Source organism: Paramacrobiotus metropolitanus, unplaced genomic scaffold, assembly GCF_019649055.1.
Source record: "Paramacrobiotus metropolitanus isolate TYO unplaced genomic scaffold, Prichtersi_v1.0 Parri_scaffold0000022, whole genome shotgun sequence".
In the NCBI taxonomy this organism is placed as follows: Eukaryota; Metazoa; Tardigrada; class Eutardigrada; order Parachela; family Macrobiotidae; genus Paramacrobiotus; species Paramacrobiotus metropolitanus.
The window spans coordinates 656,799-674,479 of NW_026570242.1; the positions used below are offsets into that span (position 1 = coordinate 656,799).

General features: G+C 42.7%; 1 protein-coding gene across 10 annotated transcripts in view; it reads left to right on the forward strand.

Annotated features, from left to right (window-relative positions):
* Positions 1 to 17,360, forward strand: part of LOC129586976 (uncharacterized) — a 73,166-nt gene extending 55,806 nt beyond the window's left edge. For 7 of the 10 annotated variants that reach the window (XM_055480542.1, XM_055480545.1, XM_055480548.1 and 4 more), the window contains 13 exons: positions 2,640 to 2,765; positions 4,093 to 4,230; positions 4,402 to 4,514; positions 7,355 to 7,427; positions 9,192 to 9,437; positions 11,553 to 11,727; positions 11,865 to 12,355; positions 12,431 to 12,661; positions 12,720 to 13,003; positions 13,308 to 13,784; positions 13,991 to 14,660; positions 14,743 to 14,992; positions 15,082 to 17,360. In XM_055480542.1, the coding sequence (XP_055336517.1) occupies positions 2,640 to 2,765; positions 4,093 to 4,230; positions 4,402 to 4,514; positions 7,355 to 7,427; positions 9,192 to 9,437; positions 11,553 to 11,727; positions 11,865 to 12,355; positions 12,431 to 12,661; positions 12,720 to 13,003; positions 13,308 to 13,784; positions 13,991 to 14,660; positions 14,743 to 14,992; positions 15,082 to 17,060 (5,253 nt within the window). In that variant the 3' untranslated portion in view covers positions 17,061 to 17,360. Of the gene's footprint in view, positions 1 to 2,639; positions 2,766 to 4,092; positions 4,231 to 4,401; positions 4,515 to 7,354; positions 7,428 to 9,191; positions 9,438 to 11,552; positions 11,728 to 11,864; positions 12,356 to 12,430; positions 12,662 to 12,719; positions 13,004 to 13,307; positions 13,785 to 13,990; positions 14,687 to 14,742; positions 14,993 to 15,081 lie in introns of those variants that run through there. The other 3 variants (XM_055480544.1, XM_055480550.1, XM_055480546.1) reach the window with 3 other exon arrangements.
* Positions 17,361 to 17,681: the final 321 nt, after the last annotated feature.

A 17,681-nucleotide genomic window follows, 5' to 3' on the forward strand; every position in this document is an offset into this window, starting at 1 on the left:
ACTCCGACTCGTACTATGCAGTGCTTGCTAACTTCTGACTCTTAGGTTTTACCAAGAAGCGGAACATAAAGGACCTAAGAAATTTTATGAAACGGTAGAAAGCAAAGTTAAGAATCTGATGGTCTAATCCAAGTTAAGAAGTCCGAGTTAAGAGTCCAGGTTAAGAACTCCGAGTCTAAGTTTGGTCACCAAAGCGGTACGACGGCACAATACTACACTACGTGATAGCAATGAAATTCTCTCTCGGTACTCTTTCAACCGGCAACCGATGTACGCTCCAATCCTTAAGGGGACCACTATGAGATGACTTTGCGTTTAAATATGTTTCCAATTTTAACATCAGCTTGTAGGAAATTTTTCGGGCTTCCAGAGAGTGTGTCCCGATACGGCACAGTAAACTGTGATCACAAGTTATGAGTAAAAAAACAAGCCTGGGTCAGCAGCGGCGCAGTAAATGCAGTGATGTTATCGGCTAGCCATGGCCAGTCACATGGCAGATATGCCACAGAAGATCTCAGACAGAACACCTGATGCTGTCCTGTGGCCGGAGCATACCCATTCTTCCCTCTCAAGCTATGTCCTGTCTGATCTCTTTCTGCAAGCGCGGGCATGGGTAGCCGGCTCTGGCACACATTGCTGCCGGTCAGTCCACAAGCCCTCCATTCAGCTGCCGTTTTCCAAAAACTAGTTAAATGGCTTTAAAAATCGATAACTTCATTGTAAAACTTGCTACACTTTCCAAATGGGCATCAGCTAATGTGTTATTTTCTAGAAAGCTTATATACCGACACTCCGCTATAGTCCAACAAAGCATGTTTGAATAAACTCCAAAAAACACTTTTCAAAAAGTGTTTTTCTCAGTTTTTTTTAAAGTTAACAACATTTTTTATTAGCATGTTGGAGAATATAAGCTTTTCAGGCTAAAACACATCCAATGATGTGTATTGCATCTAATTCGAGAAAACTTTCTCATTCAACTTTTGATTCCAAAGTTTTTTCTTTGTTCCTTGAATACCTCTGTCTAGAGAGAGCGCAGACAATATCGCAGCACACCATTGTATAGCCAAACCCTTTGCGCATGCAGACAGAACAATGGAAACAGTGATCTTTCAGCTGTTTTAAACTTATTCGTGTTTTCCCAGACCTACTTTCATCTCATAGGGATCCCCTTAACGAAGTAGGTAAACATTGCTGTCCTCCGTCCGTTTCACTGTGTGCATATGTGACAAGCCGATGCGCAGCAATAGCACTGGCTTCAGACTTCTTCTAGCGCCATAACTAACGCATGTCAAATTTATCGTATAAACTCATATTAAACATTTTTACCGCATTATTAAACACAAGCACAGCGCGCGGCGCTTACGCGCCGCGCTGCAGTGCAAAGGCGGTTCTTGTCGGCTGGTTCTTTTTGCTAAACGATTTGAAGTGAAACGGTTTTATATGCTAAGTAAGTCTTATTGAAAGGGGAATACACTTACTGTATCTAGAATTTAGAAATGGGTTAAACCGAAATCCTTCGGTTACAAAACGCTTAAAAGCGGTGACACATCTTGCGTGGCCTTGGGTTACTAAACGGTAAAGGAGCGGGTACCGCACGCGTGGCCTTCGGTTAAAAAAAGCCTAAAAGAGCGGGTACCGCGCGCGGGGCCTTCAGTGACCAAAAGCTCAAAAGGTCGGGTACCGCACGCGTAGCCTTCGGTGACCAAAGGCTAATAAAAGCGGGTACCGCACGTGTGGCCTTCGGTGATCAAAAGCTTAAAAAGGCGGGTACCGCAGGCATGGCTTCGGTGACCAAAGGCTAATAAGAGCGGGTACCGCACGCGTGGCCTTCGGTTAAAAAAAGCCTAAAAGAGCGGGTACCGCGCGGGGCCTTCAGTGACCAAAGGCTCAAAAGGTCGGGTACCGCACGCGTAGCCTTCGGTGACCAAAGGCTAATAAGCGGTACCGCGGCAAAAGCTTCGGTGACCGCAGGCATGCCATCCAAAATGCGGGTACCGCACGCGTGGCCTTCGGTGACGAAATGCACTGGGAATTGGGAATTGATTTGTCTTGGTCTTAATTATGGTTAAATCTATATGTTGTAAGCACTGCATTGTAGTTATCTTCGTTGTTCTTCAGAGTTTAAAATACGTATCAGGAAAGTTTATTCGACATACGTAATATATGAGCCGGTACTGTTGGCCACAGTAGCATTTCTAAAGCATTCATAACAACACAAAATACAAGAAAAACACACACAAAACTGATTAAGAATGTTTAAGTTTTGGCGTAGTGCCAATAGGCATCGAGCAGTCGCGCAGGTGCACGCGACTGGCTGAGCATATGTGCAGGAACGGACGGAAGACAGCTTTGTTTGCTCTTCCAATTACGACTGGCGGTCGTCATTTCTAGGCGGTTGATTAAACAGCGCTCTTATCACGTAGTGTGTGTGTTATGCCTTGGCGGTACAGTGGCAAACTGAGTTTCCCTGCATAGTGCCGGTCCGAGTGACACTATGTCTTCTCTGTCAGTTCGGGTACCGTACCGCCACCATTAAATATAAATCACCTACACAGAATGCTGGGCCACTCTCCGAATTTTTCTTTTGTATCGTAATCTAGATCTAGTAATAAATGATTCTCTTTAATCTTCTTGATTAGTTACGGCGCTTTTTGGTGGAAATCCTAGACCGGGTGCCAATGGAAAGTATTGCTACAATTGAACAATTGGCAGCCACATTCGCACAAGTTGTTGGCAGTATGGAAGATCTGGATGACGGCACGCAGGTTTGTTTCTGCCTAAAAAATCTGCTTACGAACATTGCGACACGATTACCTCAACTCTACCATTGCAGTACTGACTGACGGTTCAGAATAGTCGGTCCACTTACTGTATTATGAGTTACCCCTCCGCCACTCACCGCCCCGGCGCTCCAAATCTCCGAAAGTGGGAGGTGAACGCCTCCCCTTCCCTTTCAAGGGGGCCTACTGGTTGTTATAATTGGTATTATTATTATTATCGAACCGACAGTAGCCACACTCCACTGGTTGGGTATGAGTAGCCTTCGCCTTCCGCCTTCTCCTCCGCCTTCGCCTTTTGAGCGGTACGCATTCGCCTTTGCGTTCCAAAACATGCGCCCACTAATTGGCTTTTTTATGTTATTCTGAGATTTCTTGGGTTAAATTCCTAGGTAGTAGTATTCTTAGGATGTATTGTCATTTTCTCAGGTTTCTTAGGTTTCTCAGGTTTCTCAGGTTTATTAGGTTTCTTAGTTTTCTCAGGTTTCTTAGGTTTCTAAGGTTACTTAGGTTTCCTAGGTTTCTTAGGTTTCTTAGGTTATTCTTAGGTTATTGTTTTTCTTAGGTTATTCTTGTTTCAAAAGTTTTCTTTGAATGATTTTTTCTTAGGTTTTTTTACGCTTAACGAAAGAAATCAAAGAAACTTCAGGATAACATATTAAGGCTAGGAATCCTAAGAATACATAAGATAACCTAAGAAACCTAAAAATACATAAGAAAACCAAAGGAAGTCGCAACATCTCCCAGGAATATTACCCAGGAATATAATAAAGTAAGAAGGCCAATGAGAAGGCGCATGTTTTAGAAGGCGAAGGCGAATGCGTACCGCTCAAAAGGCGAAGGCGGAGGAGAAGGCGTAAGGCGAAGGCCACTCAAACCTAGCCGGCACGGTTAGTATCCTGAACCGGCCCCGCGAATTTAAATATTACCCCACTCCCGAAGACTTGCTCACTTTCTCCTCACATGTTCACTTTTTTCAATAATCCCACGAATTTTTATTGATGTAGCAAAACGTGTTTCGTGTAATTCTACTTAAAAATGATTTAAAGTTAAAAACCAGATCGATGTTCAAACAACCCTAAACACATAAAAAAATATCCATTCGGAAACACCAAAAAACCATTACTGCATTAAAAAGAATAAGAAAGCTCAGGAAAACAAAAACGACAAACAACAAACTTGAGAAAACAAATTAAATGATTAAAGTAAGAATAACGGAAGAAAACTTCAGAAATCTAAGATACTTAGAGAACATACAAAAACATAAAAGATCTGTAATCTAACAAGCCCAGATTTACGGTGGCTCAAGCGTTAGGTGTCTCAAATGTCTGGTGGCCGAAATGGCGGAAGTGTCAGGACACCTTGGTGGTTGAATCTGCCTTTCGTACGTTGTACAAAACCCAACCCGCTATCTCTATGCAGGAAGAACGGACCAATGGTTCTGCTAGGGCAGGTAAATCCCAGCTAGTATGTCACCCTAGCCGGAAATGGGCTATCTGCTCCACGATGAATAACAACAATAATAATAATTAGGCAGTCAGGCTAGGCTGACTGCAGCGGTCCCTTGTAAATAACTGATCGTGGAAAATGCATGGTGGTTTGTGACAAGAAATCACGTTTGCAGGAAATGGGAGCGCGGATACTTGCGACCCTGACGGACAGTATAACGCAGTTGCTTTTGAAAACCGAGCTTGCTCTCCGGTTATCAGACTCTTCTGTTTACCGTGAAACTGCAGGGTATGTGAAATCTCGTTGTCGTTGCTGATATAAGATATATCTATGTTATAAAGATATCGTTGCTGGACGTACTTATAGAAGCTACAGTGCATAGATTTCCGGTTTATTATGCAAAAAAGCTTCGTGATAGGTGTACCGCTGCAAAAATATCCACACAAAATGAGCAGATTATGTGTTACAAGTTGAGTAAGTCTGACAGTTGTGGTACGAGTCTTTTACCATTAACACAAGACCATGCTGCCTCCCTTAATTTGGGGAACGTTTTACAAATCTTATTCGGTTTAGGTTGCTAAACTTTCAAGCACTAAAAAGCTTCGGATTTCTTACTTTTCTTCGCTGTAGCATGTTGGTTTTCGAAAGCGATCGGCTCTACCGTGACCGTTTATGGACTTTACGATGCGTTTGTGCGCCGTTTGTTTGTTTTAACGTCGTTGGCGGACTTTTTGCCTTTCGTTCAGTACTACCTGTTTCAGCTTACAGCAGAAGCCAAAACTTTACCACCTGTTCATCATCACCAAAGCTAACCATAAGGTTTCCTGTGATCGGGACGCACTATTCTGTTATGCCGGCCACGCATTAAGAAACATCTAGCAATACACTTACTTACTCATATTGTACATAGCTGTTCGTTTAGCTCGCTAACCTGTAAAAACATTCAAGCTATTAGCTACTGTCTGTTGGTCCTTCCCAATGTACTGTCTGTTGGTCCTTCCCAATGATTTTAATGCCTTACTATTGCGCCACACTCTGTACGCGTTGTCAGCTTTTGGCATTGATATCATTATCGCATAAACATATTTTTTTTAAAAAACTGAAGAATTTACCGCCGTACTTTTGCGGTAATTCTGGAGCCCAGTCAAGTTCGGAACGATTCGCACTCTTCCGTAAGCGACGTTTGCCAGTATCCGGACAGAAGATCCAACAAGGTTACCCAAAATGGTACCTTGTATAGAAGCACTCGTACTACACACCTTCATGAGAGGAAAATCTGTTTTGTACGAATTAAACTGAAAAAAACGATGTTTTTCACCCTAAATTTTTGAAATTTAAATAAATAAAAAGTCATTTATTCCAGAAACAAATAAACTGCAACGTAGAAGCGGGGTTTAGTGTAACAGGAAAACTTCGAGAAGAGCTTTTCTGCTTAAAGTTCAAAATGCGTCTGAAATGTGCGTTCTGAGCACCGGAAATCACTTTTTTTGCTGTGTACAGAGTCAGAATGCAGTTAACTACAAAGGGCTACCGATCACTTCGGCCGTTTTCATTTCGGCCGCGTTCATTTGGGCCAAAGTTTTTCGGCCGCCGATCATTTCGGCCACAGTACATTTCGGCCGATGCTAATTATAGCTTAATTTACAAGAAAACGCTACTTCCGATATGAATTTATCGGTAACTTAAAACCGTTGAATCAAATGATAGGAAATTGCCGCGTTCATATGATTTTGCACGCACAATTTGCTTCAGCAGTTCTGGAGGTGCTGCTGTCACCATCATATCTCCCTTTCGATGGCACAAAGTAGAGCCCCCACACAGTGGCAAATTTTTGTACGGAGCCCATTGTAAAACCGGTTTTTGTTTTACGGTAACGTACGGCACTTTCGTTACAGTATCAATTTACAGTGCTACGGTTACGTACTGCTGTGCCGCACACTGCGCACAGCATGCCGTATACAGCAGTACAGTATACTGCTTGGGGGCTCTATAACGTAGTCACGAAACCTACCGGTAGAGTACTAAAAACCTAACCGTACGACACCTAGGAAAAAAACAAAAAATTAAAAGAAATCTTCATGTCATAAATCATCAAAAGATAACCTAAGCATGCCTGAAAACATAAGAAAATCAAAGAAAGCCTAAGAAGACTTAAGAAACCATAACGAATCTAAGAAAACCTAGGAAAACCTAAGACGTACGGCACTTTCGTTACAGCATCAATTTTCACTATGGTTACGTAAAAAACCTAAGAAAACCTAAGAAGCCTAAGAAACCCAAGAAACCTAAGAAACCTAAGAAACCTAAGAAACCTAAGAAACCTGAGGAACCGTAATAAGCCTAGAAATCCTAGAAAAGCTAGAAAACGCAGGAAACCCAAGAAACCTATGACGGCCGAATGTCCGGTTGCCGAAATGAGCGTTTGCCGAAACGAGTGTTGGCCGAAGTGAGCCACGGCCGAAATGAACGTTGGCCGAAGTGAACCTGTGCGGCCGAAATGTAACGTGGCCGAAGTGATCGGATGCGACTACAAAGGCCTCCCTAAAGTTGTTAGAAACTGGTTTTTCAGGTTTTTTGCATGATTAGATCCAAGAGTTTTCTCACGATTTGTGAATTGCTGTAGTTATCGGTTTTATTAAAGTTGGCAAACTGCTTTGAATTTATCGAAGAACTTTATTTATTCTGCACACTTTCGCCGAATCTTTCGCTTTTCGCCTGCAGTGCCGAACCAGTTGGTTTGCTCATGTATGCAGAGTGGCCACTGGTGAGTAGCAAGCGCTCGCGGAACAGTGTTGTCTTTCCTTCTACTAAAAGCCGTGTCTCACGGCCTTTAGCACCTTTTCGTGTTCGTACCGCATAGTTCATACACAAGGTTTTGGTCTGTTCCTAATTTCACTTGGCAGTGGGCGTAGTATTTTTAAGGCCGTTATTCCGGAAACCATTCTATCTTTTCCAGATAAAGGAAAGCGCGTTTAAATGGACGTGCCGTTTCATTGTCAGCTGAGGTCATTCAACTTTACGTTGTTGACCACAGGTGGCAGCAGAGCTGTTTACTCAAACAGAAACATTATTGTCGGTTATTCAAACAGAATTTATTAAAGAAATTTCTCAAGGTTTCTTTTGTGTAGGTATTTACTGAGTGCCATATCGAGTTTGGTAGAAGCCATGGATCTGTTTTATCAGAAGAAAGAGGTGCCACAGGTACTTATACTACCAAATACGAGACAGTATTTTTCAATTAAGATACAGTAGTTGCTAATTAAGATTGGCAAACCACTGGCTTGATTCCACGACTACTCGTATGTGTGCTTATCAACATATGCAATTTGCCGGAAAGCTTACAAGCAGTGGCCAGTGAGACCACAATATATTCCTGAATACTTTGGACATACCATCTAAAGAGAAAAACTTGCTCGACTTGGCATGTCATATCTCTTACAATGGGGAAGTATTACCATCTTTTTACACACATCAGATGTGCCGCCCATCGACGCATGTCTCCGCTCAAACTTGAGCGCCCATTCTGGGCTAGGTATGAGTGGCCTTCGCCTTCCGCCTTCTCCTCCGCCTTCGCCTTTTGAGCGGTGCGCATTCGCCTTCGCCTTCTAAAACATGCGCCTTCTCATTGGCCTTCTTACTTTATTATATTCCTGGGTCATATTCCTGGGAGATGTTGCGACTTTCTCAGGTTTTCTTATGTATTTTTAGGTTTCTTAGGTTATCTTATGTATTCTTAGGATTCCTAGCCTTAATATGTTATCCTGAAGTTTCTTTGATTTCTTTCGTTAAGCGTAAAAAAACCTAAGAAAAAATCATTCAAAGAAAACTTTTGAAACAAGAATAACCTAAGAAAAACAATAACCTAAGAATAACCTAAAAAACCTAAGAAACCTAAGAAGCCTAAGAAACCTAAGAAATCTAAGAAACCTAAGAAATCTACGAAACCTCAGAAACCTAGGAAACCTAAGTAACCTAAGAAACCTAAGTAACCTGAGAAAACTAAGAAACTTAATAAACCTAAGAAACCTGAGAAACCTAAGAAACCTAATAAACCTAATAAACCTGAGAAACCTGAGAAACCTAAGAAACCTGAGAAAATGACAATACATCCTAAGAATACTACTACCTAGGAATTTATCCCAAGAAATCTCAGAATAACTTAAAAAAGCCAATTAGTAGGCGCATGTTTTAGAAGGCGAAGGCGAATGCGTACCGCTCAAAAGGCGAAGGCGGAGGAGAAGGCGGAAGGCGAAGGCTACTCATACCCAACCCCCATTCTGCCTTTGCAGCAGTTACGTTAGCGACTTTCTCGCTTCGAGTCCACGTAAAGCACTGACGTATTTCGATGGTTTTTACGTATATTTGAATTAAAAAATGTTGAAAGATCTTTAAATAGTAACTTTGTGGGTTCATAGAACCAAAAACGAAAATATATTGAGACAAGATGTTCAATGCTCACAAAATACAGCTGTGAGCTGACCATATATACCGGATATACAGTTGCTGTACAGTTATTTTGCTATATTGTATTGCAATGGCTCGTGGCGTGGCGTACGAGTTTATAAGGGCGTAGTGGCAAGAAGATATAAGTTTTTCTTTTTAATTTTACATACTTTAAGGACGCCTTCTGCTTAAACGTTTACAGAAAATAACTAGAAGGACATCGGTGTCTATTTTTTTAATGTTTTAGACGAATTTTTTTCGAAAATGTTTCACTTGTTCTTAACGATTGTTCAACCAAAATTTTTTATTTGTTTTTAATCATTGTCCAACCAAAACGACCATCGCCCATTCGCTAGAGCTGGCCAACCGGACTGTACGCGTAGCTAGGTGTTGCGCAAGATTTCACCCTTGAGGCCTTGTCGTAACTGTAGAACTGTGTCAGTACGCCAATAAGGGCATGGCTGCTCATAAAATGACAGTTTGCTACGAGTTCAGTGCGCATAATAATTTCTTGGTCTATAGGATCATCATTTCTCCGAAAACTATTTCGCAACAACGGAGAATGTTCTGTCTTTATGTGGATTCTTAATGGTTCCCGGCGACCGTGCAACGCTATTCTCTACGAACGCGATGACTTTTGCAATCGGCAAAACCGATATACCGAATCTGCCTTCGTATATCAAGAACGAAGACGCCTTAAACCGTTATCTGTATCTCGCAAATGTCAACGATATAGATGAGAAAATGGAAAACGTAATCGAATTACAGGCAAGATGCGCAAGTAAACAGATGCCTTGTAGTGTTCGAGAAAATTAACAGAATCTGATACTACTACGGCTATGGTACCGTTTTATCATAGCTTCCAACTGAGTTCCAAGTTCCAGCTCACGAACTTCGAACGCGTAACCAGCAAGTTGATCGACAGAAGCGCGAAGGTCTTTTAATCCACACAAAATTTTCGTCGACGATGGTGGCAGACTGACAGGGAAGCATTTTTGCCCTCCCTTGGCAAAGCTGCTTTCCTGACGTTTTGGCCGTATCATGCGGCCGGCCCGTACTACTACTACTACTACTACTACTACTACTACTACTACTACTCACTATAGTAAGTTTATGACCGTATCCGAAACGTTCCTCGCAGAAATTCTTCATCAAAATTTCATAAAAGTTTTTTACAAAATTTTGGCAATTCTCGCAGCATAAACCTGCATCGGCTTTAATTTTAACTTGCACTACATTAAATCGGCAGTTTTGCCGAGTCGGCAAAACTGCCGATTTGAATAGAAGCTTCAGCAATTTATGAAGGTATAAGCTCGCTGACATCGCGCTTCGCGCGAAAATTGGCATTTAATGTAATTTTTGGCCCGGCATTTCGTTGCACACAGAAATCGCACCAATCGCGTTGCACACACAAATCGCACAAATCTAACCGCTTTAAAGAAATTCTGTAGCAATGTTCACAAAATATTATTTCGCCTTCCTTTAGGTTATTGGGTCCTTCAGTGCCCCTTCGCTAATAATTGTTGCATCGCCTGAAATAGTGGTTATAACTTTTCCAGTCCTACAAATCCAGTACCATTTTGCAGTGGTAATGGTGCACTGATGTGGTTAACAAACACCGCTAGTATTAGTACTTAAGTAAACCGCGCATCTTGCACGGTTGATTGTTCTGGCTTTCTGGGCGGCACAAAGGGGGGGGGCGGGGGGCGGTCCTCCCCCTGTTTTCGATTTTTGACCGCCGGGGGGGGGGGGGCTATACGCGGGGCCGTATGGGCGCCACGCGTATCCTCGACAGCGAACAGCGGTGAACCCGGATGAGGCTTTAATGCCGAATCTAATGCGCACCGTGGCGCAGCAACACCCGACTAACAAGGAAGATTCTGCAGCCAGTGCAACTGTGCTGCAGATCCGTCAAAACAGCGCAGCAATGTGCGGGGTGGAAATCCCCAGAAACAGCGAATAGCTACTCAGGAGGGCGGAGCGTCCCGCCCTTACAGGGCGGACTGGGGAAAACATGGCTGCAGGTGAACCGCCAGGGGGCGCAATAAATCATAATTATTTTCGATATTTTCGATTTTTTTTATATTTTTCTTATTTTTTCGGATTTTTTTAATTTTTTTAAAATTTTTTTTTTAATTTTTATTCCGCCCCCCGGTGGACGGTCCAAAATCAGTCGCCCCCCCCCCCCGGCGAATTTGGCGCGCTCGACAGCCCCCCGGCGGCCTTCCTCCCTCCATCCAAAAATTCCTTGTGCCGGGCCTGCGTAGCGCTAATGGTTGTTAATGGTTAATGTGTCTCAGTGAAGTTGAGGCAACTGAATGCGTGTACGAGCATCGGCCACATGCGATCAGTTCGGCCGAAGTTCACTTAGTCTCACACTTACTTCGGCGACCGCTTATTTCGGCTTCTGCAATCGTGTGACAAGCTTCCCTTGGTCCCAAACTTCGTTATTTTTAGTTTTTTAGGTTTTATTTTGTTTTCCTGTGTTTTCTTATGTTTTTTATGGTTTCTGGTTGCCTATATTTTTCTCTGTCAAATCGAAGTTTTAGATGTGAGAGTTTGAGGAGCGGAAACGGACCTTTTGCTGCTAAATTAGGTCCAACGGGACGGCACTCACAATCTGATGCACCTGGTGTAGGATTGTTAGTCGAAATGTAACGTCGCTGAAGTGAATCGCGGCCGAAAACATCGGGCCGAATTAAGCACAGCCGAAATTTAAACGACCAAAGTGATAGGTAGCCGTTATGGGCTAAGGGCTAGGTCCGTTACCAACTTACTTACCACCATGGCTGGCCAGCCATCGTATGCAGATGTAGAACCGCCATATGATTATTACTTGATTTGCATAAATAAGAATATAAGATCACAATGCTTTGGTTTCAGGCGATATATAGCTCGAAGCAGATGGTTACTTCAAGAAAGACGGACGAGCTTAGCGTAAATACGCCGAATATTATTATCACTATATGCGAGGTAGAGAACGAAGGACGAATGGCAGATTGTAAAGATAGTATAAATTTATCTACGGATGTGGCAGTAATCAAGATTCCTATCCGAGGTAAGCAAAGTTCTCAAAATGCTATAATGACCGATGAAGTTACTATGAATGGCGCGCGGTAATATCGGCGACCATGTTCCAGGGATTGCTACCACAGTCTCACGTTTAACACCATCGTGGCCTTGTGCTTGCTTTAGATGTGCCTATTGTCAATACAACAAAAGACCAGAAAATAAATGCATTCACATTGCCTCCCCAAGCGTACACTTCTGGAAACATAACCATCTATAGAGTCCAAATTCCTTTGGAAAAGGATCTACTGGTTTGGATAACAGTGAGATCGACTCCTGTCCCGCTGCAGATTCTTGCGCAGCCAACGAACAAGCCGACACTTGATACCTTTTCAAGTTCTACCGAAGTTGTTCACGTTGCACCTTTCACGAATGAGACTGCGCTGGAATTTGCATTCCCGTTTCTATTGAGCACCCGGTCGGCGCACGAATCAACCTTCTTTCTAGCTGTAGTTGCGGGGAGGTTGGAAGACTACACCAACCCAGCAATTATTAAGACAACAGATGACTATTCTACAGATGATTTAGTGAACGTGTCTATGACTCTTACCGTCCTGTGCGCCACTTGTGTTTCCTGGCATAAAGAAGAAAGTCAATGGGTAACAGACGGATGCAAGGTCAGAAGCGCTTTTTGTGTACTGTATTTCGGTTACGGCTGCAAAGCTTGCCCAGTAATTCCAAGCATTTTTTAGGTATCGGGCCGTTCAACGCCAAGAACTCTTCACTGTGACTGCAATCATTTGTCGGTTTTTGCCGGCGAAGTGTTCGTACCACCGGTCTATCCAGATCCAGCAACGGATGCGCCTTTGTATCTTGCGTACTTCATTAATCCCATAGTTGTTGTGGTCATCGTTGGTGTTTGGGTAGCTTATTTTATTGTTGTACTGGCGGTTCGGAAACTGGACAACGGAGATCACGGCACGGTAACAATGCTTGAAATTTCTGATTCATTTGCACTGATTAATTGTCCTCATATCGTAGAAAACTACACAAATTCTACCTAGTAGCGAACCATCGCACAACTATTTCTACAATTTAACATTTTACACTGGACTTCGTGCACAAGCCGGTACTTCTGCGAAAGTTGGTATTATTTTGGAAGGAGATTACGACAAAAGTTTTCCAAGAATACTGAATGAGTCGCATGACTTTCCTGGATTCCATTCTGGAGGGGAAGATTCATTTGTAATTGCTACTGCCGAATCGTTGGGACGGCTAGTGGCGGTAACAATTTGGCACAACGGTGAAGGCTCGAGACCATTCTGGTGAGCGTTATCTGCTTTTCATCGGGAAAGCAAAGATTAAAAGATCAGAAATTACATTTTTAATATTTTGGAAAGGAAACCAGAATTACATTCTAAACACACATTAATAGGTAAAAAGGTTTCACTACAAAATTCCTGATTCATGTTACGGTACGCGTATGTAACCGTCCAAAACGTCCGGACATTTTGGACGGTTACACTCGTACAGGTAATCAAATACACTGGGAAACGACACACATAGAGTAGTTTTTATTATTATTTTTGTATTTTCTGTAAATCAGGTTACATCATGTCGATTTTGTAGGTACATCGATGAACTCATTGTTCGTGACATACAAACCGATGAAATATTTGCCTTTTTACCAAAACGGTGGTTGGCACCACATAAAGCTGATGGACGACTCTTGACTACTGTCCCAGTCGCAACACATCAAGACCTAACCGCATTTCGCTATCGTTTTTCGTCATTTGTTGGGCGTGGTCTAAGGGATGGTCACCTGTGGTTGAGCGTGCTCTTCCGACCACCGAGAAGTAACTTTTCGAGGTCACAACGGCTAGTCTGCCTGCTGTCGCTATTGCTGACCACTGCATTATCGTGTCTGTTCTTGTATGGCATTCCCCGTGATCCAGCTGACCAACGGTCATATTTTAAGTATGGATTTACATGGAATCAAGTATTGCTGGGAGTGGAGAGCGGCCTGATTGCGCTTCCGGTGAACTTAATAGTCATCTGGTTATTCAAAAGCGCTGCAACATACAAGAGTGAACAAGCAGATTTTTCGTAAGTCAGGATGTCACACTTGATGCCTTATACTTTTCGGTACACACGACTGGTTTTTACGCCCTTCATAATTGTAGCGACCAGTCATGGCTTTCTGCAATCGGAAAATCTGTTATCGGAATGAAGTTTTAAAAATCTCTCAAACTATTAATTTTTCGAATACATCAAAACGCGATTATCAGTAATTCAACATGATAAGTCTTTAGGACACTTCCTAAACAATCCCTCTGGTTACGCTCCCGGATTGCTTATGAAGTGTTTGATCCAGCTCTTGCTCATCTAACTACTCAAATGAATATATTCGAAGTTTCCAACTTGGACGCACCAACGTTTCGTAGAGGCAGTTATTTTGCGTACGTCAAACACCGGCTGCCCCTCTGGAGCGCACATATCGCATGGTTTATAGCCTTGGGTGGTGCCATTGCTTGCACGTACTATGTTTCACTGTACGGTTTGCGGTTTGGGCGAACAAAGAGTGTCGAATGGGTAATGTCATTTCTCATTGCGGTTTTCCAAAGCATTCTTGTGACGCAACCGTTAACAGTTGTCATTATGGCATTCGTGGCGGTAGTTGTATTTAAATCACCAGTCGAAAAGGACAACGAAGGTAGAGCCATCATAATCCAGCCAACTATCCATCAGAGCATACTGAACACATCAGAGATTATTGGGGAACGAAAGCCATTATCAAAAACATGGCAAGCAGCATTACACCAGATTGCTGTGCTAACAGCCCGGATGTTCGAATGGCTGCTGGATCTAGGACTTATTCTTACCTTTATGGTTTGCGTGTATGTCTTTGTGCATTGTACATTTCCGACTGGAAGCTACCGAATGAGGGAAGAACTGGAAAATCGCTTTGTTAAATTAGAACCGGTACAAAGACTGCCGTTTGGCATACAGTACGCTCATTATGCCGTTTGGCATACAGTACGCTCATTATGTACCTCTGTTTCAGCTAATACGAATGTCAGACATGTGGCAATTCGCGGACAGCTTGGAAAAACTGATCAAGGACGATGTTCATGTAACCCGTCAGGATAAACTGATCAAGGGCGACGTTCATGTAACCCGTCAGAATGTTTTCAAGAACCTTACCACGGTGCCAGAAGTGGACCCCCGAAACAGTGTCGCGTCCCAAAACTACTCCGGTCCTAGATTGTACCCCATAGGACCTGTTCGAATGCGAAACATAAGGATTATTCATCGTAAGTTAAGCCACTATCCATCGACACTATTCCGTTACATACATTGTTTCTGCTGCTGCTGTACGAGTACTAATGAGACGGTGTTTTAGGTCTGTGTCCGGTCGACCACATTATGGCTGGTGTTGGAACTGGCTGTTATCCAAAGTACAAAACCTATCTGCGGGATAACGGCAACTACGAATACAGATGGAACGCGATTAAAGAGTTGACAACTTCAGAGCAAACAACGACCACACCGGAGGCAACTACTGCAAACATTCTATTTACCACGTTATCACATACGAACGTGTCGACACTAGAAAGCAGCTCTACCTCTGACGAGTCCAGCATGACTTTTTCTCATCGCGTTCGGCGAAGCGTTTCAAATGCCGAAAATCTCGACTACTTCAGCTCCACCAGTACAGCCACGACTACGACAGTTAATATGAGCGAATTTTATGATGAAACAACAGAATCGGCAACAACCAGCGGATTCGACATTAAGGAGTTCGCCGCAAATCTGACTGACCAGGGCCAAAACGCCACAATCCTGCTGTACGACATTTGGAGCTACAAAAGTGGAACTGAACTGGGAATATCATCCTATGCCGGCACGCTGACAACTTACGGAACTGGTGGTTTTGTTATATTACTGCAAGCAGACGCAAGCAGTTTGGCCACATCTGTGTCGTTTCTACGATCTGCCGGGTGGGTGGATTATCGTACAAAAGCTGTCATTATGCAGTGCAATGTGTACGACGTCAACGGCAAATATCTTAGCGTTGCGATTCAGATGTTCGAAATGCATGGATCCGGAGTAATCTTGCCCTCTCGCTACGTTTATACGATTCATCTGCTGGACAACTACAAGCATACTATATCACTAGTTGCTGCGGGCATATTTTCGTTTTTCTTTCTCGTTTTGTTCGTTTACATCATCGTTCGAAAAATATTTGAACAGCGATGGATTTACTTTGGTAGTTTGTGGAACTGTTTGGATTTCACAATTGTAATACTGGCAACAGCATTATTTGGATTATTTTGGCAGTCGGTTGATTTAAAGTTTGCGGCTCTTAAGCAGTTTCAAAATGATCCATCTCGATTCTCTAGCTTCTACTATGCCGTACTGTTCGAAAATTCGTACCATACCGTGGCCGGTATTTTTCTCTTCTTGTGTAGTATGAAACTACTCAAGACACTGCGGATTGGAAGAACTGTTAACGCTTTTCTCCTTGTGCTATCGGAATTGGTGAGACCGTTCCTTGGGTTTGCTGCCATGTTGGTTATTAGCGCGATGCCGCTGATTGTGGCGGGAATGTTCTTGTTTGGGCATGCGCAACAGAACACCGGCATCGGTAATGGAATTTTGAGTGCACTACGGCTGATGACTGCCGAAGGCGATGATGGACGAAAATTTAAAGTTTACGCAGCCAGCCAGTACATTATCGGCCCTCTTTACTACCTCATGACAATGATTTGTACCATGTTTATATACTCGAATCTCCTCATTGCGTTGATTATGGTGATCTATTCTACCACGCTGAAGCTTCACAAGGATACCATTGAAAAAGAGGGCCAGTTGGCTGATTTTGTGGTCGAGCGAATGATGCGGATGTTTGGCGTTCATATTCGGAATCCCGTAGTAGATATAGAGTATTTTCCTGCTGTTGTTTTATTTCGGGAATATCTTAACAGCGCGGAAGTTTTGCGGAAACGACCAAAAGGAATTCGGCTTGAAAGATGGTCTGATTTGGTCAGCATTAAAGAGTTTAGAACGATGATGTATGGTGCTGCTGAAGATATGCGAGAACTATTTTCGGATAAGGCATCGGCAGATAAAACTGAACGCACCGACTTCGTGCAGAACACCGATGAATGGTTTTTAGTGGAAAACATTCCCAAAAGAGCCTTGCGTGGGCCCAGGACATTTTCTGTCAACAGAATGACCCCGTTGTACCGAGGTGCTGCGAATACAAAGCATTTGGAAGAAATAGCCGTTCAAGAAGGTTTGACGACCTTTGTCGACGAAAGTCTCTTGGTTTACCGGAAAGCTGTGGAAGCTTCGAAGAAGGAGTTTGATTGGGTGTGACAAATGTTTGTCGACTGATGTGCATGCCTGAAGTACGTGAATTATATTCAGATGTGAATTCTGAATTGTAGATTTTTCCTTTTAGTTTTTCAGTCTTTCCTCTTTGCAGTTTCTTTGTCATTGTACTGTAAAATGGAAATTATGCATTTCCGGACTAATCTTTCGTTACCAAATACCTTGTTTTTATGGCGGTTGGATGTACGGTAAAACTTTGCATGCTGTAGCCTCGGCACTGTAGCACTGCAGGAAATGTGAATTTGAATATCGAGCAACTGCAAAGGTTTTAAAAGCGATCCTACGAGCGCCAATCTAAGAGTAAAATTCAAGGTTTCCTACATCGCTCTAGCGAAACTTTCTGATTAACACCTAACAGAAAAGTAGTTAAAAATACAAACAAATTAAAAAAAGGTATATAGTAAATGTATTATACAACCGCATAAGCATTCGGCTTTAATGCGTTAATTAAATACTTACCTAATTGTTGTTGCTCCATAAGTATACAGCGCAATCCTTGTAAGGACCAACCTACTTAATAAAATGCTTAATTACCTAATACATGTACGAGTTGTTGGATTATTGGACCTAATACTAATAATAAACTAGTAATAAACAGTAATACTA